The 27,388-nt window shown below is 39.6% G+C and overlaps 1 protein-coding gene and 1 long non-coding RNA gene across 2 annotated transcripts in view; one reads left to right on the top strand and one right to left on the bottom strand.

Annotated features, from left to right (window-relative positions):
- Positions 1 to 2,322: 2,322 nt before the first annotated feature.
- The window catches only part of MFSD6 (major facilitator superfamily domain containing 6), a 69,590-nt gene continuing 44,524 nt past the window's right edge, over positions 2,323 to 27,388 (bottom strand). The window contains exons 3-7 of the mRNA XM_032479921.1: positions 23,905 to 24,002; positions 8,784 to 8,945; positions 7,761 to 7,859; positions 6,361 to 6,641; positions 2,323 to 4,397 (exon numbers count right to left, since the gene is read on the bottom strand). Of these exons, the coding sequence (XP_032335812.1) occupies positions 4,200 to 4,397; positions 6,361 to 6,641; positions 7,761 to 7,859; positions 8,784 to 8,945; positions 23,905 to 24,002 (838 nt within the window). The 3' untranslated portion in view covers positions 2,323 to 4,199. The remainder of the gene's footprint in view (positions 4,398 to 6,360; positions 6,642 to 7,760; positions 7,860 to 8,783; positions 8,946 to 23,904; positions 24,003 to 27,388) is intronic.
- Positions 4,455 to 23,898, top strand: LOC116663711. Its single transcript, XR_004319999.1, has 3 exons — positions 4,455 to 4,464; positions 21,202 to 21,212; positions 23,741 to 23,898. It is a non-coding gene; the product is annotated as an uncharacterized LOC116663711 (long non-coding RNA).

The following is a 27,388-nucleotide window of genomic DNA, read 5'->3' as shown; positions in this document are numbered from 1 at the left end:
AGATAGTTTACTAGGTATAGGTAAACATTAGCATGGCAGTGTAGTTTGGGAGAATGCAGTATGGTTATAGATTTAAACATTAACAAAATACTAAGAGAGCTAATCCCTGCTGGGAAAATGAGACAGCACTCCTGCCATGGGCTACCTGCCACACAGAAATGATGGCAGTATTGGTGGAGTGTGCACTGTGTGTCAGGTATGTCATTTAAACATCAGAACAGCCTTTAAGGTAGACACTGAAATCATCTTAAATTTTACAGAGGGCCTGAGGCCCAGAGAGGTTCCGTATATATGTAAGCTCTTAGTGGGAGAACTGAGATTCAAATCCAGACAGCGGGGCTCCAGAGCCGGCACCCCTGACCCCAGTACTGTGAGGGTTGCCATCTAAAGCCTGGGAGCTCCCTGGAGCCACAGTGGGGCAGGTGTCCTGCATTAGCCCCGAAGCAGATAGTGGCTGAGTAAGTGTTAGGCACCCACCTAGACTGGCACATTTCTTTCCCCTTCTAGACATCACCAAGTTTCCAGTTACTCTTACCTTAAACCACAGTTTGTCCTCGTGTAAGGTAAACTACTCAGTGATTTGAGAACCCACTCCCCCTTTCTCTCACCCCTTTATTCTGTTCCCATCTAGGCACCAGCATCTCTCCCATCTGCCTGATGGTTTGGAATTCTTGAGCCAGGTATTCTTAGAGCTTTGCCAAAATGGCACAGGGGTGGTTTGGGGCTTCAGAAGCAGCTTTGAGACATGCTTGCACCAAGGACAACAGAATTTCTGAAGGAAAAATCACTTTTTACTTCCCTACAGTCCACTCTGTCACAGCATGCCTTCATCCTCCCAGAATAAGGTTAATTTTAGGGTCCAGTCATTCACACTGAGGATGAGGAAGCTAAGGCCCAGAGAGCTCCCAAAGGTGATTTCTTTCTGTTCCTGCACTGTCCAATATGGTAGCCACAAGCCACATAGAGCTGTTTAAATTTAAATAAAACAGGAAGTTAATTCCTCAGATGCACTAGCCACATTGCAAGCACTTAATATTCACCTGTGGTGAATGGCCACCACTGCGGACAGTGCTTCTCTAAAAAGCTGCTGCCTCAGGACACCGAGAAGTGGGTGTGTCTGCTGGCCCTTCCTGATGCCAGCGCCACTGGTCTTCAGAGTCCCTGCCAACTCCCGGTTTTCTTTGCAGGCCCGCCAAACCCTCCAGGTCACCTCAGGAGTGAAAGGGTTCTGACACTCAACTCACAAAGCAGCAGGCGTTCGAAGGTGCTGGATTTCTGGGTACCCGAGTATAAACTAGTGATCCTGAATGAAAACACAGCCACACACGTGAGCAGCAGGCACACGAGGTGAGGGTTTGAATGGCCAGGGCTGCTTTCACGCTTGTTCTATTACAGCAAAAGCAGGGAGTAGCCCCCAGCCTCCTAGGATCAGCGAGGGTCCTGGGTGGACCTGCCCTTGGGCATGCACCAGGTCTGAACCTGAATCCTGGCTTTGTGTCCTTGGTCCTGTAAGGTAAGCTGCATTAGCTCCTGAATTCTCATATTGAAAGTGGGGACAGTGATGTGTACCACATCGGGTTGTTGAAGGACAAAACGACAATGTCGTCAGCACACAAACACCCAGAACCAGTGGGTGTGGGTCCCCTTCTCCTGCATTCACTGCTTAACTCAAATTGGCTGTGAGGAATACTGTGTGAGCAGTGGCCCCAGGACCTTCAGCTGCCCCCACCCCGGCAGCACTGGAGGAGCTGCAAATCACAGGGAAGTGCTTAGCCAACTGTCTGCTTCACGGGGCCCGTGACAGGACTAATAAGCCAGTAAAGCAGCCGTGTTCTCCCATGAATGCCTTAGGCCTTTCCTGGCCTCACTGGCCTAGCAGCTTTCCCAGCTACTGGAGGTGTAAGTTATATCACCTGCTGTTCCATTTATGACTTTCAGTAATAGTTTAATAGTTAGCAACTAACCTCTTTGGATCCACGTGCGCTTTTTTTCCCCTCTTTTCCGTTTTTTCTTCACTTAGCATAATTCACTTTTTGTACAGTCATGAGGGAAAGAATATGAAACAGGTCATTAAGGCAGCGATTACCAGCCTGGGCTTCGTGACGCCTCCTGGGTATTTCCACGGGATCTCAAGAGCGGTTATAAACTTACCAAATCAAGATTTAATTTGAATTCACTTTAACATTTTTTTAAATGGCACTTTGGGGACAGGAAGAAGTCACAAAGTCCACAAACCCATGAAAGTCTCTGGAAATTTCTGCACTATTGAATCAGCTCTCACAGTAAATGTCTCATAACAAAGGCCTGTAGAATCCGGTCTCGTTCATTACAGTGTGAAGGACTTTTATTTGTTTGGTCACATCATTATCATTTAAGAAACATTTAAAAATGGTATTTATTTTTTATTTCAACATGTCAACTGTGCATTTCCAAAACAGCAGGCTTTTTGGAAGAATAAATCAGAACTGTAAACACAAGATACAGTATAAGTTTTTTGACTTCCTACAGTCAGTTTCACAAATCCACATACTGTACATTCATAGGTGAGGTTCGGCCTGTCACCCATTTATTTCTTTCTATAATTACATAAGCATAATAAATACATCTGATCTTTAAAGGTCACTTAAAATGAGTCATGATAATTTACAGTACAGTACATTTCAGTTCAAGTGCAAAAATAACTATTTGCTTACTATTTCTTTCTGTCACTTTATTTTTAAGCTGTGTTTTGTGGTGAAGCTAGATATCCAGTGTAGAGTTTCTTCTCCCAGATGCAGTTGTGGGCAGAAGCATGGTGTCATGGAAAAGCCCTCACTTTACAGCTGGTCCTGCCTAGTCAGTGTCAGAGAGCAAGGTGAGCTGCTCATTTTTAACTCTTGTATTACCTCTCTCCTGTGCTTATCCACCAGCTCATATACACACTACATCATTGACCTTCCTCCAGCTTAACAGTGTTTCCTTTTCCACGGCCCTCCCCCAGCTTTCATCTTTAGCAGCAAGCTTTCATGCATGAGTCTCCCAGCCATTGTTCTGACTGTGGCTGTACTATTTACAACAGTAGCTCACCCCTATCTGAACTGTCCAGTGTTTGTCTTCAGGGGAAGAATAGACTGAGATTTGTTTCTGTAGTCATTGGAAAGTATGCTTACTTATTTCTGTCTTTCCACTCCTAGTTTCCTATTCACCACCTTTTCCCCTCACCAAAAAGGAAACAAAAACTAAACCATTATGTAAGTTAAAATAATTGTATCCCTTCCCCAGGCACTTAAATCTTATACTGTTATTTGCAAGTAGTACTGTTTAATTAAAGAAACCCTTAGGAATTCAGTGATTGTTTGCTTATTTTATTCCATCAGCTAATTAGAGCCTAAATCACTATAAAATTGTAAATAGTGATAGAGGCTGTTTACAGTATCGATATATTTAGTAAACCCATGTCTGTCAAACCACCAGATACTGAGTTGGTTGGTTGATGTGAAATATTCTCTCTGGTCTTAAAGCCCATTTAAAACAAAAGGCATTTTTAAAGCTCAGCTTAGCTTGCAAGTAGTCAGTAACAGCTTTTGCTGCTCAAAGAATTGACGATTTTCATTATATACCATACACATATAAAAATATATTTGCTAGAGATATGCCAAGTTTCTGATGAAACTTTTCCCTTTTTTTTTAAACGAAAGCATATATGCTACTAACTTTTATCTGGTTACTTTTAAAATATGTCTTATAATTTCTTTAATGGTTTTAAGATAAACAAAAGTATAGATGTATTCTGTTTCTTCCCAGTTTGCATTAAGAACCGAATAATTAGAATAAATAATCAGAAGAGGGAAATTACATCAGCATTCACCTTGAAACACTTTCTTTCCCTCTGCTCATCTAGTGTAACTGCTGGTTTCAACTCTTACTGCCCTGGCAGAGAAGTCCTGTAGTCCTTAGCCTAACCAACCGAAGAACTGGAAGTCCTCACTGAGCTCCACTTTCCTCCTGTGATTCCAGTGGGACTGTGGAAGGTGACCTGTTTCCGCCCATATGTACTGTAGCTCCTATGGTGTGTGTTTCCATGGTGATGGGTTCAGGTATTTAGAAGCGTATGTGGTGCTATGCTCCTCAAGGTGAGGTGTATGCGAGGTTCGGGGCACCTCTCCCTCTGTCCTGGCAGAGGACCCCAGTTCCATGCAGGGTGAGATGAGCGGGACCCCTCAGTGTCCCCCAGCAGCAGGCCGAGCCTGCTGGTCCTCACTCTCCTCCACGTGCCCGTCCACGTGAGCAGGGCTGCTCTGCGTCTGAGATGCTGCTGCTTGAGGGGATGGCTGGTTTCTAGATGGGTCAGAGTGAGTCTCACGTGGTCCAGGCCGGGCTCTACCAGCTGGAGAATCTTCCCGATTCTCACTGGTCCCCTGGAAGGAAAAAAACAGAAGATGCACCATGGTCAGTGCTAGCAAATAAATCCAACACTTTCCATACGTGTTCAAGTAAGATACAGGAAACAAGGGGAGATCGTCCTGAAGTGACCACTTCAGGAAACAAGTAATAGAGGAAAAAGGATGGAATGTCTTACCTTTCATCTCCTTTCCTATGTGCAACTGCCAAAGCCGCATGAAAAACACAAACACTATAAGCAGACGTATCTTGTGGATAAAGGAACATTACTACCAAATGCCTGTTACTGCTAGGAAAGCAATTTACATCAGCAGATATTTACCAAGCCCCCAACAGCCATCGTGGCAAATCACTGGGTGAGCAGCACGGAACTGAAACTCAGGCCACTGGCTGAGACCATAGCACTCAAGGCTGGAGGGGACCTTGTCTAACAGGAAGTGAGGAAGGCATTCTCAGCCTGGAGACAGTGCCAGGAAAAGAAGGTCCTGAAATTAAGGTCCTGATGTATACTTGGGATTTTAAAGTACATGCTAAAAGTTAAATGAGACATTGAATATCCATGTAAAAACAAAGGGAATGTAAACAAGCATCTACATAACCAACTGTGAGTACATATCACTCCAGCTCATCACCTGCAGCAAGTGTGCAAAATGCCGCATTCCATGCTACCTTCCTGATTTGTAAAAATCAGGAAATATGTTTCTTTTAATAATGGATTTTCCTCTGAATTAGTACCCATCACGTCAAATAGCTGAGCACCAAAAAAGTTTTATTTGTGTAACTGATTCTAAAATGTGAAAAAAATCTCAGTATAATGACTTCTTCATAAGAATAACTGTGACATACCAGCCAGTTTTTATTAATCTTAACATACTAGGCTAAAAAAATGTAATGATACTTAAGCCTAAAAGGCTTCTTGGAAAATGAGGATAAATTCCCAAAATTATGAAAACACTGCCATCCAGGCGGGTCTCATCCTTTCTCCTGCTTCACATCCGTTACATGCTCCTCCCGCCCCAATATTCTCCTTGACTTGTGGGCAGAGGGTTTGTGTGAGCTTATTACCTTGATAAATCAACAGGCTCATACACAGACTGGAATGCATTATGGTTATCAGTAAAGAACCAGATTTCATTTAAATTATAGGAATGTTACAAATTAGTGTGTAAAGTCATGATAAATTTTATGTAGTTCAGATTTTCCAAAGAGGAAATTACTCAAATTACTCTTCAAGTATTTCCTGGTTTTTTTTTTTTTCCTTCTGTGTCCTCTTAAGCCATTCTAGGTATACAGCTGACATGATTCATCAAGCAAAAGGGAGTGGGGAACAAAAACACAAGGAAGGAGACTCATTACTTTGGCCAAAGTGTTCACAGAAGTCACACTTAACCATTTTCTAAAAGTAGTATACAGCTTCAGTTACAACTACCAACAGTGTTTTATCCATGTGATATGACTCTACTCAGGAGAGATCACAACTCCAGGGACAAGAAAAATCACACTTTTTATTTTTCGGGTGAGGCCACTAGCAAAACCACACTTCCACTGAGTCAGGTGTCCTGTGAGATCCAGATAGTGGCTCAGGGTATTAATTCTTTAATTCATCAGATATTTATTGGGATCCTATTATATATAACGTCCCCACTAGAACTTTAGAATTACAGAGATTAATATATATAGTCCCTAAAGGCAACACCATACATCTACACTGCAACTAGTGTCCATCAACGCTGACATTTTAAAGAAATACACAAAATCAGAATGGATTTATTTTCTTTCTTTGAAGTACCATCTTCTCTGTGATGCCTTCCTCAATTCTGTAAGGCAGAATTTTCCTTCTGTGGGAACTGGTATATACCTCAGCAACACACTTGTCACCAAGTACTGAAAATATCTGTGTGTCTATTTCCCGCACCAGACCTCCTAGCAATCTTGTTGAATGAGTAACTGAGCCTGCTAAAGGCAGGCGAACAACTTTACCTGTAAAGGCTGTATCTCAGAAGCACGGTTGTCTCTTGTTAATTGCATTATCTCTTTAATTTGGTAGAGTGCATAGACAAAGGTCACCCAGGGAGAGGAGCTGACCCCCCACGCTGGCTTGTTCACATCCTCCTGTTCTTCCTGGTGCTTGGTTTTCTTGGGTGGAATTCTGGGCTCACTGCGTGGCATAACGTCTTCCGTCTGTTGCTGGACCAAGTCAATGGTTGCTATGGGAACAGGACTAGAGGGAACAGGAATCCTTTCTGCCAACATCGTCTTGTCTGGAGAGAAAATCATGTTTAAATTATTTTTCAGAGTTTTCTACATGTTTAAACAAATGTAAAAATAAACAAATAAGCAGACAACCCCATGAGCCCATTCTAGTGTGCTTGGGAAGTTAATAAGTTGCTGTGTACCAAGGCTTAGCAAATGAATGTGATGTTTATCTTCTAGAGTCTCCTTATAGGGCTTAATAGATATTAACTTACATTTATTTATGAAATGTATTATTCAGTTAACATATATAACCTCTGTGGGGCATAGGTTATAGTGAACGTTGCCTCAGTTACAGGACTGAGATTTTTAAAGATAAGCATCAAAACAGGAAAAATCACATGACAGCTGCTTTTACTGGCTTTTACTGAAGGTCAGGACGAAGCAGGGCAAGAGATATGAGCCAGTTAGGATTATAAAAGAAGACGAGTGAGAAAAATCAGCATTGGTCTTTCTTTCTAACTTACTGGAATTAAAATCTGTCTCTGGGGTTTCTGTAACAAGTTAGTTTTTCTTTTAACAGAAGCACATCAGGTGCTTTTCAAAGGACAGGACACCAAAGAAGATGAGCCTATTCCAGGATCCAACAGCTGACAAAGAATGTTTGTTTTACTGGTTGGCTTTCTTCATTAAAAAAAAAAAAAAAAGTTGAAAACTTGTTCTCAACCACACATTGTATTTGATATAACCTTTCCTCTGAAGAACTATTTTCATGAAGATCATGCCTAATTAAGGGAAAACTTCAAATTTAAGGTTTAGATTACTATCCTGAATAGTAAAATTCCTGGATAACCCTACATGTATTTGATTTACATTTTAAATCCCTTTAGAGTATCAGAAAAAATTAAACCCAATACCTTCCCCCACACTTTGTACCATAAAATGAAACAAAAGCAAAAAAAAAAAAAATTCTAAGCTAATAAATAATAACCAGTATTCTTCTCAACACAGAAAGTGGCTTCTCTCCAGCAACGGTGCACATGAGTTCACTGATATACCCACGGAGAAAGCCTAGCCTCACAGGTCTGTTGTATACAGTTACCACCTCTGGGTTTCTGGGGGGGTATGTGTGGAATTTGCCATGGCTGCAACCTTTGGAACCATTAATGACCAATGAGCATGTTTACCTTCTTCCTCGTCTGGCACCGCCAGCCACTGGATGAGGGCGAAGAGCAGGAGGATCACCAGGCAGGCCATGCCGATTCCTCGGAAGGTTGCAGCAGCCCCTGTGGAGAGGTAAACAGTACTCCACAGAGCAATTCCAGGAAAGGCAGGTAGCCCTCGTCCAAACCAGTCAATGTTCTAAAGGTCAGGGCAAAGGCAGCAGAGCTGGGGATGAACCAGAGAGTGGCAAGTGCCCGCTCGCTTCCCAGAGTAGGAAAACGCAGGTCTGGCTAGGTGTCAAGAAACCCGCGTGTGGGTACTAGGCATCTGCCACTGATCTAATTCTGAAATCGCATTTGCACAGAACTGCCTCTGAGTGTCTTTCCCCATAAAATTCAGTGGTGTTCTCTTCTTCACACAGACCTGCACCTATTAAACATCCCTATTAATCTGTAATTAGAACAGCAGAGTTCAAACAGTGCGGAAAGTTCAGACATCTGAGGGCCCGTCTTCCATAGATGACTGAGTAGTCGAGATGCCTGGAGCAGAATAATCCCGTCTCCACCTCAGCCCCTGTATTTCCAGTAAGAGAGCTCTGACAGGGCAGCTGTGTCAGCACAGATGCAGTGACATTACTAAAGCCAGCACAGAGTTAGATTTTTCTGATTCAGAATCTCCTGATGGCGTAACAGTGATGAATTTTCCTTCCTCCAGCACTATCGTCAGCAGGTTTAGGGTACTTTGAACCTTCAAGCCAAAAGAACATGTGCTTATTCATTTCTTCGGCTCCTTTGAGGGGTCTGTGTAGCATCTCATTAAGCTGGCTGTCAGAGAAGCATGCACGGTTACAGGCTGGCTCTCACCATCTTAATGACTCTAAGCACACTGCTTAATGGTCATGACTACCATGAAAGCTAGAAAGAATATGAACACTTATTTAGCTTCTGGCACTCTTCAGTCATAGTCTGAGTGTTTGCTGAGGTGTTACCGAAAAACCGTTAAGTTTTCCTCAAAGAAGAAAGGGAAAAAGAGAAAGCCATTCTTACCAAAGTAATTGACCAACACGCCTCCGATCATGGCACCACAACCTCTCCCCAAGCCCAGATGAAGGCCCTGCAGGATGCCCTGTGCAGACGTCCTCAGCTCGGGCGGGACCGCAGCGCTGAGATAAGAAATGCAGGCTGCCCAGATGGCCGCGTGCGTCACTCCTGGAGAGGAAGAGAAGCGGGCGGGACAACTTCCTGGGTTACTCTTTTTTGGAATGTGAGTTATTTATTTAACTAGATACATATATACACATAAAAACATACATACTTACCTAATAAGGATATATATTTTATTTGTTTGTGGTAAAATATACATAACAAAATTTACCATTTAACCATTTTTAAGTGCATGGTTCAGTGGCTTTCAGTACATTCACAGTGTTGTGCAACCATCACTACCATCTATCTCCAGAACTGTTTTATCATCTCCAAATGAAATTCTGTACCCTTTAAATAATACTCTCCCCAGGCCCTGGGAACCACCATTTACTTTCTGTCTCTATGAATGTGACTACTCTGCGTACCTAGTATGAGTGGAGTCGTACAATATTTGTCCTTTTGTGTCTGGCTTATTTCACTTAGCATAATGTCTTCTAAGTTCATCCATGTTGTAGAATGAGTCAGAATTTCCTATCTTTTTAATGCTAATGAATATGTAGCCTTGTAACATTTTGTGCTATGAACATTAATGTACAAGTATCTGAGTCCCTGCTGTTAGTTCTTTTGGGTATATACCTCAGACTGGAGTTACTAAGGGATATAGTAATATATTTAACACTTTGAGGAACTGTTTTCCACAGTAGCTGCACCATTTTACATTCCCACCAGAACTGCACAGAGTTCCAATTTCTCCACATTCTCATCAGATGTGATTTTCCATGTTTTTCTTAACAGCAATCTTAAATGGGTATAAAGTGGCATCTCACTGTGGTTCTGACTTGCATTACATAATGGCTAGTCATGTTGAACATCTCTTTACGTGTTTATTGGCCATTTGTAAATCTTCAGAGAAGGTATATTCAAGCCTTTTGCCCCTTCATGAATTAAGTTGTTTTGGCTTTTTTTTTTTTTTTTTTTTTGCTGTTGAATTTTAGGAGTTCTGTGTATATTTGTGGTATTAACCTCTTACTGAGGATCTATTTTGACATTAAGAATAGATAAATGTAGATCAACAGAACAGAATAGAGAATCAAGAAATAAACCCACTCACCTATGGTCAATTAATGGACAACAGAGGAGGCAAGACTATACAATGGAGAAGAGATAGTCTCTTCAACAAGGTATTGGGAAAGCTGGACAGCCATATGTCAATCAATGAAATTACAACACTCCCAAACACCATATACAAAAGTAAACTCAAAATCTAAATATAAGACATGACACTATAAAATTCCTAAAAGAGAACACGGGCAAAACATTCTCTGACATAAACTGTAGCAATATTTTCTTAGATAAGTCTCCCAAGGTTAAAAGAAAAAAAAGAAAGAAAAGAAAAACAAATGGGACCTAATCAAATTTAAAAGCTTTTGCACAGCAAAGGAAACTATCAACAGAACATAAAGATAACCTATGGAATGGGAAGAAAATATTTGCAAATGATGCAACCAACAAGGAGTTAATATCCAAAATATACAAACAGCTCATATAACTCTATCAAAAAAACAAAACAAAACAAAACAAAAAAAACCAACCCAATCATAAAATGGGCAAAAGACCTAAACAGACATCTTTCCAAAGAAGACATACAGATGGCCAACAGGCACATGTAAAGACAGTCAACATCATTAATTATTAGAGAAATGCAAATCAAAATCACAGTGAGGCATCAACTCACATTGGTCAGAATGGCCATCATCAGAAACTCTATAAATAATAAATGCTGGAGAGGGTATGGAGAAAATGGAATCCTCCTACACTATTGGTGGAAATTATTGGTGTAGCTACCATGGGAAATAGTATGGAGGTTCGTTAAAAAACTAAAAATAGAGCTACCATATAATCCAGCAATCCCACTGCTGGGTATATATCTGGAAAAGATGAAAACTCTTAATTTGAAAAGATACATGCACCCCAATGTTCACAGCAGCACTATTTACAATAGCCAACATGTGGACGCAACCTGAACGTCCATCAGCAGATAAATGGATAAAGAAGATGTGGTGTATATGTGTGTATACCTATATCTTAAACACATACAAAATGGAATATTACTCAGGCATAAAAAAGAATGAAATATTACCATTTTCAGCCACATGGCTAGACAGAAAAAGACAAATACTATATATCACTTATATGTGGAATCTAAAAAACAATACAAATCTATATATGAAACATAAACAGATTCACAGACATAGAAAACAAACATGGTTACCAAAGGGGACAAGGAAGGAAGGTGAGAGGGATAAATTAGGAGTATGGGACTAACAGGTACAAACTACTATACATAAAATAGATAAGCAACAAGGATTTACTGTATAGCACAGGAAATTGTATTCATTATCTTATAATAACCTATAGTGGAATATAATCTGAAAAAATAACTGAATCACTTTGCTGTACATGGTAAATCAACTATATTTTAATTTTTGAAAATTGTTCTCAATTTTTTCCATTATAATTAAAACTAACATTTTTAGAGATACAGCTTTTCAATTACTTCCATTGGTTATATAATTGCACAAGTGGGGTTAATGACTCAAAGGATATAACTTCTATGCCTTTAATATATAGTTTCAATTTGTTTTCCAAGAGTATAGAGACCATTTACAATGCCTCAGTACCAGTTTCATTATATCTTCACCATTTGTTGGGAGGGAAGGAGGGGATAAAGATAACAGGTGAAAAAAAATTGGTCATTATTTTAATGCACAGCAACTGTGCGTTGTGAATTTAAATCTTTACTAGAGCCCTGCTTTAAATGTGATAAGAAGATATTGTCACAGCAGGTTTTATAGCTAGCTAGAAAGGATTCAGAAATCATCCACTTCTGCCTTGATTAAGTCATGGACTTGCTCCATGAAAAATAATCCCATTTGGAAATGATATCATCAGAAACTCAACTTATGTTTTGGAAAATTAAACTGAGAGATTAATATCATTTAAGATTTAATCTGACATTAGTCTGTTCTAGCCAAAATGGAGTAACAGGGACTGGATTTACCATTCTTCCTGAAACAACCAAAAACTGGACAAAATATATGAAACAACAGTTCCCAAGACAGTGGACATAAGGGACAAGGACAGAGATCTCTGAGATGGGAAACAAACGAGGAGCCCCAGTTTACTGCCTGGTTAGAGTCTGAATGCTGCAGGGCACAGACAGGAGTTACTGAGCTGAGACAGGGCTGATGGTCTGGGAAGACGAAGGCAGCTGGAGTTCCGGGTCAGAATACCAGAAAGGAGAGAGCATCACCGAGAGAAACTCCAGAGATCTGAAGGTGGTTTCCCTCAGTACTCCGTAGAGTACTGATTAGCAAGAGCATTACAGAAACTAAAGCCAGGGAAAGAACCACCTAAAAGCATTACAGAAAACATTACTCAGACCCATACAGGGCCGAGAACTGTACCTGTTTCCACCACCCAAATTGGAAAAACTCATGATTCCTGTGATTGGCAGAATACTTAAAACAGTCTTGTGTTAACTGCTGGAGAGGTAGTGGAGAAAAGGGAACCCTCCTTCACTGCTGGTGGGAATGCAGTTTGGTGCAGCCACTGTGGAAAACAGTATGGAGATTCCTCAAAAGACTAGGAATATACTTACCATATGACCCAGGAATCTTGCTCCTGGGCATATATCCAGAAGGAACCCTACTTCAAAATGACACCTGCACCCTAATATTCATAGCAGCATTATTTACAGTAGCCAAGACATGGAAACAGCCTAAATATTCATCAACAGATGACTGGATAAAGCAGCTGTGGTATATTTATACAATGGAATACTATTCAGCCATAAAAACCGACAACATAACACCATTTGCAGCAACATGGATGTACCTGGAGAATGTCATTCTAAGTGAAGTAAGCCAGAAAGAGAAAGAAAAATACCATATGAGATCGCTCATATGCAGAATCTAAAAAAAAACAAACAAAAAAACATAAATACAAAACAGAAACAGACTCATAGACATAGAATACAAACTTGTAGTTGCCAAGGGGGCAGAGGGTGGGAAGGGACAGACTGGATTTCAAAATGTAGAATAGATAAACAAGATTATACTGTATAGCACAGGGAAATATATACAAGATCTTGTGGTAGCTCACAGTGAAAAAAAGTGTGACAATGAATATATGTATGTTCATGTATAACTGGAAAATTGTGCTCTACACTGGAATTTGACACAACATTGTAAAATGACTATTTCTCAATCAAAAAAATGTTAAAAAAAAAAGAAAGTTGCTAAAAGAGTAGATATTAAAAGTTTTCATCACAAGAAAAACAAATTGTAATTCTGTGTGGTGATGAATGTTAACTGGACTAATTGCGGTGATCATTTCACAATATGTACATATATCAAATCATTATGTTGTCCACCTGAAACAAATACAATGTTATATGTCAGTTATATCTCAATTTTTTGTATTTAAAAATTTTTTATTGTAGTATAATTGACATACATTATATTAATTTCAGCTGGACAACATAAAATTATATTACAATTTTTAAAAATAAAAAAATAAAAAATTTAGTGATGATAAAATATAAATTAGAGATATATGTATCAACATGGATAAATGTCAAGAACAATTTTGAGAGAAAAATGCCAACTGTAGGAGCATTTCTTTGCTATAATGCTGTCTATAAATGATCCTAAACATGCAATAGGATACTAGATACTGTATGAGTTCTTGCATGTATGATAAAGGTATATAAAGATGCATGAATCAAGACATGGAAGCAACCTAAATGACCACTGACAGATGACTAGATAAAGAAGTTGTGGTATATTTATACAATGGAATACTACTCAGCCATAAAAAGAATAAAATAATGTCACTTGCAGCAACATAGATGGCCCTAGAGATCGTCATTCTAAGTGAAGTAAGCCAGAAAAAGAAAGAAAAAATACCATATGATATCACGCATATGTGGAATCTAAAAAAAAAAAGGACACTATGAACTCATCTACAAAACAGAAACAGACTCACAGACATAGAGAACAATCTAATGGTTTCTGGGGGAAGGGGGTGGGAAGGGATAAATTTAGGAGTTTGAGATTTGCAAATGTTAGCCACTATATATAAAAACAGATTTTAAGAAAGATTCTTCTGTACAGCACAGGGAACAATGTTCAATATCTTGTAATAATCTTTAATGAAAAAGAATATGAAAGTGAACATATGCATATATATATATATGCATGACTGGGACATTGTGCTGGACACCACACATTGACACATTATAATTGACTGTATTTCAATTAAAAAAATGCATGAAAATGAAAAAAGAAAAAAACAGTCTTGTGTTAGTATTATGAAAGAGTTAGCCCTGGTCTAAACACTGCTCTGGTCCCATCTAAGTAATCTTTAAAAGCAGGACTCAAAAGGATCATACTATTTCCATGTAATTTAGTTGTGTCCCAGAACAAAGCTCAAATACAAAAATATCCAGCACCTAACAAGGTAAAATTCACAATGTCTGGCATACAGTCAGATTACCAGGATGATCTTACTTAAGCAGATCCATAAAAGAATAAATTCTATTTTCCCTGGATACATTAGATTATATGCCCTATAGTTGACTGAGAAACATCACAATAATTTTTCTTAGGCTTATGTACATTTCAGTAATAATTTCAAGTAGGTTATTTTTTGACTAGAAGATGGACTAGATGATTAGAGGCAGGATGCACACTGAATTTTCACAGAATCCAAATGAAGTACTTGCTTTATCTGGCCAGACAACTGCAGTACCTTAGATAATGCCAGTTTTCTCAGAATTGAACAATGCCTGGCTAGAGTTTTGATTGTAAATGTTGATACAGTAATACACAATTAAGATATTATTTTTAAAGAATATATTATTAAAGATGCTAACTCCATTTATTTTCAGATACTCATTTTTTTTCATTATCATTAAGGAAAAAACTCAAAAATATTCCAAGAAATAAAATGAACTTACTCAAAATTAATTAGATTCAATAGTAACATCCAGCATAGATCTTGGAAATCATTTTTTTTTTTTTAATGGAGGTACTGGGGATTGAACCCAGGACCTCGTACATGCTAAGCATGAGCTCTACTGAGATAAGCCCTCCCCCTAGAAATCATTCCTTAAAGATGAATCATCAAAGACCTGAAACCACATCAAATGGTTGTAAATTAACTTTAATGGTGATGCCAAATCTATTGTTACGGCCATGTTTGAGCAATCAATTACAGGATGTACAAGTAGACAAAGATGGGTGTAGGTGTGTAAACAAAACAGTAACAAATATATTTTTGCTATAATTCTAGATCAAATATAATTCTAACAGTTATTCTGTTAAGTGTGAAGTCCTGAACACACACAAAATCTTCCAATAATAGGGTTTTTTTCCCCCAAATTCTAATGGTTTTCTAAAACTTTGAGTCTTCTAAGATAATTAAAGCATTTTCCAGTAGGATGACTTAAATTAGGATGCTTTTAAACTACTGTTAGAATTTGTTGGCTGGTATTAAGTGGCAGTTATAAAGGATTCTCTACAGTTAGAATTCTAGAGTTTTCTTATTGCTTTTTGAGACTGATTAAATAATTGGGAACTACATTCTTTAAAGCAACTAAGGGAATTAACTGAAGGAAAAAATAGTAAAGCATTCAGTAAAAAGGTTTTCTCTGGTACTAAAAGCACAAGAATGAAAGCTACTCTGCCTGTACGCTCCAGCATTTCCCAGGGCAGTTGCAGAATTAGAATTGGTTTCTCTGAAATACCTTATTTCAAAATATTATGTAGGTTGAAGAATCCACTCTACTTCCTAGAAAAGAAACTAACAAAACTAAACAATCCACAAAAGGGGATTGGGTTGATAACGGTACCTTGTATACAAAAGACAATTGTGGGGTTGTGTTTTTTGTTCTTAAACTTAAATATGCAACTTTCTAGTAATCATATTAATAATCTGAAACTCTTGCCAATATTTCTACTGCAATTGTGTTCTGGTCCTCTAATTTTAAAATAATAAAGCAATCTAGAAATCTAAAGCCCTCTCCCCACCATTTTCCTTATATGTAAAATTGTGTTTTAGTATAAGACAACCTTCCTGTAAAATTTAGAGGGCAAAAGATATAAGCAGAAAAAAGAAAATGTTTCTACATTCTTTCTTTTTTTTTGGAGAACTGTGAAAAAGGAGTAGATGGTTATTCTCCAGATGATGAAATAAACAAGCCAATGTGCCCACTGGTGTGGGTAACTGTGTTTACCCTAGTGCTACCCATCTCTAAACCTTTTAGTATGAGATAACTAAGGTGGTGGATCAAAACGTGAGAATGAAAAAGATGTTCCCTCCCTGACTGATAACAGTAACAAAGGCACACCAGCTGGCTCTCCTTGCAGTATGAACTAACTCTTCCTTGTCTACCTGTCCCAAAACTGGTATCTGTGAGTGGCAATTCCACACCAACTCACACAATAGGTGCTTAGTAAGTATGAGTGGTGACTCAACACCATACGTTAAATGACAACAAATGACTCCACGTGTGTCCTGGAAAGTTAGCTTCTCAGTCCTTCCTTACCTTACAGGGCTCTCTCAGGATTACCTTCAAGGCCTAAGAGAAACTCAGAGATATTTTCACACCACCTACTGCCAAGACCTTAACTGTGTGGGAATACTCAACATTTGAACAGCCTAGAACCACCAGAAATAGTTATGATTAACATTAAATGTGCCTCATTAATAAAATTATTGCAGCAGCTTACCTTACCAGGGATTGTGCTACTAAGTGTTTTACACAGATTATCTCATTTATTCTTCCCAGTGATTGGTACTATTGTTTTCTCTTCATTTTCCAAAAAGGAAACTAAGTCACAGAGAGATCAAAGTGCCTTGTCCAAAGTGACACAGACAACAGGGAGGTGGAACAGGACTTGAACCAGGTGTCTAAGTTCAGAACTTCAGTGCTTAAATACTGTCCATCCTCATAATGGCTATTCAAAGTATTCTCAGTAAATATAACCATCTACTTTGACAGGTTTTTTTGATAATACCAAACATGCCCAAGAATCTATCAATTAAAAAAACAAAGTACATTCTTACTACCTTCTTCTCCTGCCTCCCAAAAGAGCACACATCATACATATTATTGAGTTTTTTATATGCCCCAAATAATATCCAACAATTTGTACCTGATTCTGCAACATGAATTTCAAGATTGTTCAGTCTTGGCCCACAAGAATGCACTATTGCAATTGGCTTGTATGAACAAGAAGGAAATCCTTTCTTCCCAAGCAGGCAGCTGCTCTCTGTAAAATGCTGCTTGGCTGGTGGAAATCACATAACAGCTGGGAGGGGTGAGAACTGACAAAGTATTGGGGAACTAGGGTTGTTTTGTTTTGTTTTTATTGCTCTGCCACTGACTTGCACTTACTGAACAAAACACACATATCCCTTTAGCACTGGCACACTGAATCAATTGTGACAAACCTTTTCCATTGCATACATTTCCAAAGCACACATTTCAGTTAGTTCAGTGTACCTCTCAGATGCGGAGATTAAGAAAAAGCTGAAAGCTTCTGAAAACAAACAAAAAAACCCTCTACTCGGCAGGCAATAAACAAAAGAAGGAATCAGTATTGGTTAAGGTAATGGTACTGTTGTAACAGCAAAACACTGGAATCTTTGTGGTTTCATCCATTTGTTTCATCCAGATGTTTTCTTTTCTTGCTCATATAAAGTCCAGTGGGCAAGAGATAGGAAGACTAGCACCTCTGCTTTGTACAGTCATTCAGGGACCCAGGCTGCAGACTCTGCCATCTTCCTCACCTGGGGACCTGGGCAGCAGAGAAGGGAGGAGAAGATGGCACACAGGGAGCTTCTTGGGCTGGGTTTAGAAGTGACACACATCATTTCTGCTCACATTCCACCAGGCAGAACCAGTCATATGCTCATATGTAACTGCAAGGGAGGCTGGGAAGTGGACTCCAACTGTGGTCCATGAAGAAAAGGACATAGCGGGTGAACAGCAAGCCAGTATCTCTGCCAAACTCAGGGCCTCCAACAGCAAAGAGTAAAGGACACTACCAAGAGCAGTGGACCTAGCAGCAGCTTCATGAACCGACGTGCATCACATGAAAGAGACTCTACAGAAGACACGCAACCGTCAGCTCCACACCCAGCGATATGCAGCACTGCAAGAATCTCCCTCGTGCATTCGTTCAACAGCACTTACTGAGCACCCAGACTGTGGGCCAGAGAACATCTGTAACCACCATGGAGCTTACAGTCTGGTGGGAGGGAAGGGCCAGGATTTACCTGAAGGAGGAGCAGCTTGAGCTGCTTGATGAGAACAAACATCTCCAGCCCCTGGCACAGGGCTGACACATGACGGCATCTGAGTGAAAAGGAGATGAAATGAAGCCAAGCAGGCAGTTGCCTGTGTGCTGGGATATGAGGAAGAAAGCATTTGCGGATAAAGGTACCTTGGGTAAGGATGGAGAAAACCTCCAACTCCCACATATAAGTAAAACGGAAAGTGGAAATGAAGTTTCTATAAGCTTCACCTTGCAAGTTAAAAAACCAAAAAGACATGTAAATGGCTTTTAAAGAAAGCCTATACCTAATACAACAATGTTTTGGGGGCCCTCGTGAATTTCACACGCTGGCATTATACCCTCAGCGTTCCCCTAAGGAGACTACCAGCCCAAAGTGACCATGTTTAATGTCAAGACTTGCTATTACTATATACTACACACTCAGAGTGTCCCCACAGCAAACCACGCATGAGGACTGCTTTTATAGCAAAGCCAGTAAACTTTCACTTCCCCAAAGATAACTTTAAAAACAACGTACACTGACTAGTCATTCATGGCCAGGCTTTAAAGCACAGTTGCAATTTAACCTCATAGAGTAGAATCTTCTAAATTACATTTCCCCTGGACCTGATTTTTTTTTAAATAATTTTAATTTTATTTCTATATTATTTAACCTTTATTGAAGGCTAACTATGTGCCAGATAATGTGCTAAGTACTTCCCATAGATTACTTTATTTAATACTCGTATCAGCCTGTTCTGTAGCACAACAGCATAAGAGGCTTCAAGTGATTAAGCTGCTTGTCCAGAGATACAGAGCTTATAGTTAGGGGGAGCTGGAATACAAGATAGTCTAATTGAAGCCTGAGGACTTGATGGTTTCCAGATGACTGCATATTTTGCTAAGCTGTCTCAAATAATGTACAGCATGAGGTGGAAGTACAAGTAAGTAAATGATTAAAATACACAGAAGTTTTTACAGATGTGCAATGGATGGCAGGATGGTATTCTAGGAAAAAAGCTATCATATTAAAGATTCAACTTTTAAACTTAGTTTTCAACTTTCCTTCACATATTTATAAGTTTCTGAGATAGAATTTCCTATATGATTCAAGAGCTTTAAAAATTAGAAAATATCAACTATAGTACATTTTGCAGGGGACTATGGAATCAATCAAATGACAAGCAGTTATAGAATATCTTCCTATGTGCATGTCTCTTTGGAGAATTCAGAAAGTATAAGGCATGGCCTTTGCACTTAAGGGTTAAAACTAAATCAGGAAATAAAACTGGTATTTGCAAAAAAAAAAAAAAAAAAAAAAAAGTTAGGTAATAACATGTAACATAGTCCGTAAGTTTGAGAACAATTCAGAAAAAGAAGAACCAAGTATCAGATGCAATTGCCAGAAAAGGACTCTTGGAGCGTAAGACATTTAAAATGAATTCTGAAGGGACAAAATAACATCTGCTTTGAAGACAGGTTATATAAGAACTTTTAGTAACTGTAAAGCATGGGCATGATAAAGAATAAAACTGTTCTATTATAATTTATAAGACTATTCTGATGAAAAATTAATTTTAACAGTAACATCAATGACTTCCATATGCCAGTTTATCCACTGAAATACTAAACTTTGAGCATCTGTCTCTTTCTATTCACATGGCAAGCTACTGGTGTTCAGATAGAATAATTCCAGCACGGATGATAACAGATTGGAATCACGTTTAAAATTTGCACTGTCAGATAAGGGATGCACAGTAATCCTTTCATAATTTCTCCATGCTCTTCCAGAACATGAGAGGAAGGAAAACCTGGCTCTCAACCAGCTGAACAGGCATACTGAATTAGAGAATAAAGCCTCATGAATGTCACTTCAAGTCTTCCTACCGGTGACATTAGAAAACTATCATGCTATACACCAGAAACTGACACATTGTAACTGACTATACTTCAATTTAAAAAAAAAAGAAAGAAAAGAAAACTTAAATTTTAACTGGGATCCCACTGATTGAGCATCCATCCTGCAGAGAAGGACCTGACACAGACCTCATTTTCATCCTTCAGTGCTTGGGCCATTAATTCAAGTTCCACAAAAGGACCTCTTCAGTTACAGCAGCCCTGGGCTGGCTTTACTCTCCTTAAATGGTTTTTAATAGCAAGAAAAATCTGGATCATATTCATCTCAAAGTCTTGCAAGGATTCACAAGCAACACCCACATAAGAAGGAGCATAACAAATTTTAGCTTGATTTTTATCAGAATTGTATACTCCCGATCACAATCAAGAATATGTTTAAATGCTTCTTATGCAGAAGAAAAGGAGAAAATAACTATAGGTTTTTAAAATGAGACCTTGAAAAATAAATAAAATAAATATAAACCCCCTTCACTGCACCAAGCAATGCTTTTTAGGCACTTAGATCCACTGTCTCTTTTTAAAATAAATTACAGGCTCTTTATGAACAGGAAATACATCTTCTGCTTCTTTGTCTGTGGCACCAGTCACCTACTGAGTAACGAGCTTGCTGCAAATGATAGGTGAACTGCTAAAAGGCAAAAGAGAATACTGGCTACTAAATGTGAGGAAAGCCATGGGGAAGAAACACCCTCACAATCTCCAACAGCATCCAACAGGCTTACCTTGACCCCAAAATAGACACCCACATAGTCTCCTCCCCAGGGGCCCAGAAAGGAGGAAATCTGCTCCATCCCCATCCCATCTGCTAATTATTACCAGCATGGCCTGAAGAGACAAATGCTGAGATCTTGATCAAGAGCTTGAGGAACGAAGGATAACAGGGAATCCGCCTCCAACAGTTATGGGCAACCCAAGGAAGAGATGGGTGGCCAGAGATAGGGGATAAAGTACATCCCTCATCTCCTTCCTGTCAGTTCTCCCCTAGGTGTTCCTAGTCCTCATGGAGTTTGGGGGATGACAGGATGAAGAGCTAGACCTCACCTTTATTTTTTAAGAAGACCCTCTTGTATTGTGGGGGGCGCTGGTTGGGTATCAAAGAATGGAAATACTGACTGCTGAGTGGCACGACCACCAATGATGAGAGCCCACATCCCACCCCGGGCCCTCCCCTCCAAGACTGAGTCTTCAGTAATCGGCAGGCAGCTGTTCCAGTCAAGGAACTGAGGGGCCTCCATCATGACAGTAGGCCTGTCCTGTAATTAAATCATCCCGTGTTTTGTCATCATCCCTTGTCCTACTGAATCCTAAGTAGAGCCGCCTTCAGCACAAGGGCTTCAAAGTCATTTGGACAAGCCTTTTAGACATGGAAGAACCCAGACTGCAAAAACAAACTGTTCAGTCAGAGTGTGTTCCTATGACACAGGATGTATTCCCCATGGATGGTCCACTGTTTTCCGAGGGCTGGGCACAGGTCAAACAAAGGCACGGGACATTTTGTTCTATGGCCCAAATACTCGGCATTCTCTTCTGCCAGGGACAGAGCCGTCCCCTGCAGTCTGAGACACAAAGAGCTCTCTGGGACTGGTCACAGGGCCCTCGGTTAGATGTGGAGACTATTTACAGATTCTCCCTTTTCACTGGCTTCAGATTTCTACCAGCACCGGGGACATAAAGTGAAACACAGACGTACAGACTGCAGCCTGCCACGGGAAGCAGAGTAACTGCCCTGAATGAACATAAGTATGTCTTATAAAATATGTCCTGGGTCAGCAGCCTGGGATGGCAACGCATCGTGCCCCAGGCACAGCCTCCCACTCCGCTCCCCACTTCCCTGCTCTGCCCGCAGCGGTCCTCCGCGCCAGAAGGCCCAGGACACCTAGTAGACTCCTCTTCACCCTTCAAAATCCAGCTCCTCTATGATTTCCCTGGGGAATCTTTCAGTGATATCTTCATCCTCCCACTCTCTGCTTCACGGAGCTCACCATCCCCTCCAGAGAGCCCCTTCCCGGTTACCTGGCACATTTTTCTGATTCCATCTAACATGCCATGTAGCAATTATGTGTTTATATATCTGGCTCCCAGAACAGACGGTGAGATCTTCATGCCTAGTATATACTGTTGGGTTTTTTTTTTATCACATTCCCAGCACCCAGCATGCTGCCTGACTCCTGGTAGCTATTTAATATGTGATAAATTAACAGGCAAAAAGAGTTTTTCAATTCGCAACGTTTTTTTTTTTTTACAAAGCTTCTCTTTTTTGTTCTACTTTCTTAAATCACTAATGCAAACCATCCTTTTTCATCTAATTCATATTAAATTAAAAAGGAGAAAAAAGGTATATGCATATATTATTACAATAGGTATACCAGTCTTTTTTAAAGTAAGAGTCTGCAGGCTGTGTCATTCCTGTAATAGAAGCAGTTAAGTCAGGTGAGGATCCCACCCCACAGAACAGAGCAAGAATTAGAGGTGAGACACCCCAAGAGCTGTGTGGCACATAACTTGTTACTGCACAGTTCCTTCCTGCAGTTCAGTCTGTGCTCTGTTGTTCTTAAACGACACAATGCTGAGATATGTGCCCCTCTCCAAAACTATCCTAGAGTTCTAATTATTATAAACAGTAATTTCTTCTTATAAGACCAAATTTCCATTTCTCTATATTTATAAACAAAGCTTCCTTTCATCAATTACACCATTGCATCAGATCTGCGAAAAAACACCTTCAGAGTGTGTAAATATTTGAATTTTATCATTATAATGTGAATATAAATTATATCTCCTTTCAATTAGCACAGGATTTTTTTTTTTGTCATTGCCATGATGGGATCTGATGAATGAGCTTGCATTTCGTACATTTTGTTTAGATATATGACTGTGAGTCTTTCATCTTAGATACCATGACAAAGAATTAATTATGTTGATTGTGCTGAATTTGCATCCTCAGGGTTAGGGAAAATGATAATGGCAACCTATAAAGCTAATGAAATTGTATATAATCACAGACTATTTGGTACAATTAATGATTTAGGAGCTGAGTCTACTCCAAGCTTGAGTCCTGAAGCTTAATTTTAATCATAATGCCAATCACCAAATGTTTTAACCAAGCTGCTAACAGAGCTTCTTAGGATATTATATGCACTGACATGAACAGAAATCCACGTCTTCATTTCCTTAAGCCACATGGAAAGAGCCTCCTAGGGATTTTTTTTAAGTTATATGTTGAAGGGAAACAGTCGAGTGAAACAAAGAGAATTCAGGTCAATATATCTGAGCAAAGATTTTAAAGGTTCATGGGAAAACAACAGTCTGAATATAAAGCTTTAGTTATAAATCACTAGATGTGATCAAAGTAACTGAAGAAATAAAATAATTATTATAGCTTTTTTTTGCAGGTTAACATACAAAAACAAAAACACCAAAATCTTTTAACAAATATATCTTTGTATATTTAAAACCACCTTTGTATGTGTTCGCCTAACAACTGTACATAAGCTTATTGCAGAGTTCCTCTTTCTTTGTTTAATCACAAGGGTGTGGGACAAATTGAGCTTTGTTGGCTCAACAAACACAGAACACTCAGAATAACTGAGTCAGCTGCCCTGTCGTCCGTCACCTCTTCCTTAACAATCACTTCAAAATCATATAAAATGTAAGTCTGCCCTTCCTTCGCAGAGTCAGGTGCTCAAGGCTACTGAACTTTCCTGTAGTCATAACTTAGTCAAGTAGAAAAATAATTCTAATTCCAGCTCTTAACCTACCTTGAAGAACTTCCATGGGGAGAACAGTCCAGGCATTTTCCAGGTAGGAAATATAAATATAGCGAGCCGTATTGCAGGCCAGGCCAATGTACAGAACCCTAAAAAGAACCAAGGAATATAAGTTGAGGCTCCAGTAGAGATAAAACACACAAACATCACCTACATTTTCCCCTGCCCAAAACATCCATCATCCAGCAGACAGTGTTCCAAACTCAGGAGTGGGGAAGCTAACGGACAATTAAATTTAACCATGAACTCTGAGGAATAAGAAGATTGCCTCCAACATATCTGCCCTCAGTCTTTTCAAAATGCTTGTTAATATAAAAGTGAACATCACCCTTCCTGAAACTTAATTAGTAGCAGAGATGATGCTTTTTTAAGATAGTCTGGGCATACTGCCATCCCTAATGACACTGCTGGCTTCCTTCCAGGTGGCTACAGGGTAAATATCCCTGGGATTGTAGCCACTTCACCATGAAGGGGGAAGGACAGGAAAAAAAGAGAACACGTGAATATGTGGCCTCACTTGCAATACCCAAGATACCAAGCAGTTTCACAAAGACACTCTCAAGGTCATTGAAAACTATCATCCAGGGATAAATAATAAACTATTTGGAAATCAAATACTTCTTCCTATCAATTCAATTGATTCAAGTTCATTACTTAGGAAAAACAATCCATGAGATCTATCACATGCTTACAAAACTGATAAATACATATCAGCCTCTAGCTTTCCCCCTCACAATCACCACCTCCAAAATTAGGAATAAAAACAAAATAAATAAAGGCCTAAAATGGTGAGTCCAAGCATAAGGTTACGAGCTCTCTCATTCTGAACCGGACAGGTGGTTTGGAAGCAAACAGTGGCTGCTTCTCTTTACAAAACATAACCCAATGGTAGGGACTGCTTCTTCTCGGTTGTTTTCCGTTTTCTGTTAATTTTCCCAACCTTAATGCTTTTGTTGTTTTCTAAATCCAGGTGGAGGAAAACTAGAAGGTAAAAGAAATAAACCAATCTGACAATCAGTGGTATTTTCCTAATCTTGCTCAACTGTATTTTTATATTAAAATCATTCCTATAAATGGTGTTCTCTTTTTCTAACTTTGGATCGAGGAAAGGAAATGTTCTGAGGCATCCAGCTGGTATTAACTGCAAATACGAAACAGAAGACAGGGAAATACAAAAAAAAAAAAAAAAAAAAAGCGTTGAAGGGTAGGGATGGGATAGGAAATGGATATTAGAAGGGATTTAGGAGAACTTCAGTAATGAAAAGGTCTAGATTATCATATTCTGTGGACATCTGTGGACATTATGTTTTTTTACTTTTTTCCTTTTCAGTCCTGTTTGATAAAAAAGTCTGCTGAACAAACTTGCTATAAATCCATCAACCAGGGTACCTCTGCTAGGAAACAACAACAAAAAGCCCACAGGAAGTTAAAATGCAAAATACACTATACAAACACACGAGTCACACAAATATGTTTCCTTCTAAATTCTAAACCAGCTCTGCTGATGACGTCAACTTAGCCTAACGCAGGGGCAGCAAACATTTTCTAGGGCCATACAGTGAACAGTTTGGGCTTGCAGGTCTCTTGCAACCACTCAACTCTGCTGTAGTAGCATGAAAGCAACCACAGACGATACGTAAATGAATGAACATGGACGGCTGTGTTTCAATAAAATCTGAATTATAAACACGGAAATTTAAATTTCATATGCTTTGTCATGTGTCACAAAATAGTATTCCTCTTGTGACTTTTTTCAACCACTTAAAAGTACAGAAAAGTATCCAGATCCGACCCCAGGGGTCATAGCTTGCCCACCTCTGGCCTAGCTCATTAGTTCTTACTAATTCTGGCCGCGTATCAGATTTACTCGGGTAGCTGTTAAAAACTACAGATGTTCAGGCCCACGGTACTCTCAATTAAGGCTCTCTAGGATTGGAACCCAGGCATTATGCTTCTGAAAGCTCCCCAGGTTAGTCAGATACTGAGCCAAAAGGCGGAGAACCACTGATCTAGCTCACTCCAACAGCTCCCAGGAATTCTTTTCGGTTATCCCATCATAAAAAAATGTAGTAATACATCTTCCTTGTGTTCACATTGCCTATCCTGAACCTTCCTTTGGAGCCCACTTCTAAAGCAGGGTTACCATGACAACTGTTATTCAATCTAGGCCATAGTCCACAGGCCCTGGCCTACAGTAACCCAGAGCCAATCAGCCCAGTTTAAGAGGCAGGCTATGCTATGCCGTCAAACCTCTACCCGCATGGAACTCAGCCACTGCAGTCCGGAACACCTGGGACCCTCAGGTCTCAAGATGCCACCAACAAGCCCAGTAGCTATGAGCTTGATAATATCTTTCTTTCCCACGTTTCTAATCTCACAACTGATAGTCCTTCAGGACCAAACAGATGCTTTAAAGGAGAAAACACAAAATAAGAAGTATCCAGAGCGTGTTAGTTCATCACTTTGATCCCTAATTTCCTCATATATCAAGCAGATAACAACATCGATTCTGCAGGCTTGTTGTCATAATTACAACACAATGAGCTGCCAATAAAAAGCACTCAATAAGTGGTATTATTATTATTGCTACTTTAAAGAACAGTATCCAAGTGCCCTTTTGTTTCCTGATACAACTTTTACCTCTTAATTCCAAAAGAGAGGAACATCAGCATTCCTTTCTCACCAACTGTTCTGGAGAAGCCAGTGGCTTCAAAAAATCAGCAAGAGTAAGTAAAATATGGGCAGAAAGGAAGGCAGCATTTTGATCTATGAAAAGGGGAAGAAGTAGACACATATTTATCGAATAGTCACTGAAAAATATTGCAGCAACCCAAGACTCTCTTTAATATTTGAATGGGACAGTTAAACTGCTGTATTCACTGTATTCACTGTTATGGGCTGAACTGTGTCCCCCTCTAAAATTCGTATATTAAAGTCGTAAATGCTAACCCCGCAGTACCTCAGGGTGTGGCTGTACTTGAAGACAAGGGCCTCTCGACAGGTAATTACGGTAAAACTATTTTATGAGGGTGGGCCCTAAGCCAGCGTGACTGGTGTCCTGATAAGAAGAGATTAGGAGACAGGCATAGAGGGGAGACCAGGCGAAGACACTTGGAAGATGAGCCAAGGGGAGAAATCCTCAGAAGAAATCAGTCCTGCCAACACCTTGATCTTAGACTTTCAGCTTCCAGAACTGTGAGGAAATAGATTTGTGTTTTTTTAAGCCATCCAGTCTGTGGTACTTTGTTAAGGCTGCCCTAGCAAATGAGTAACTCACCCTCACCAAATTAAGGATCTGCTAATAAAAAGGAATTTATGTTTTACAAGACCATCTTCTGGACAATCAGGTTCTTTATGCTGAATACAGAGCACACATTTGGGGTCCTAGCACTTTCCTGAGACTTAAGAGGTCTGGAAATACAGAAGAACAGTCTAAACCATGTCTTGCCACGAGATGCAGATGCCTACTGAGCAC

This window comes from Camelus ferus, chromosome 5, assembly GCF_009834535.1.
Source record: "Camelus ferus isolate YT-003-E chromosome 5, BCGSAC_Cfer_1.0, whole genome shotgun sequence".
In the NCBI taxonomy this organism is placed as follows: domain Eukaryota; kingdom Metazoa; phylum Chordata; class Mammalia; order Artiodactyla; family Camelidae; genus Camelus; species Camelus ferus.
This window is presented reverse-complemented; position numbering and strand designations above follow the sequence as displayed.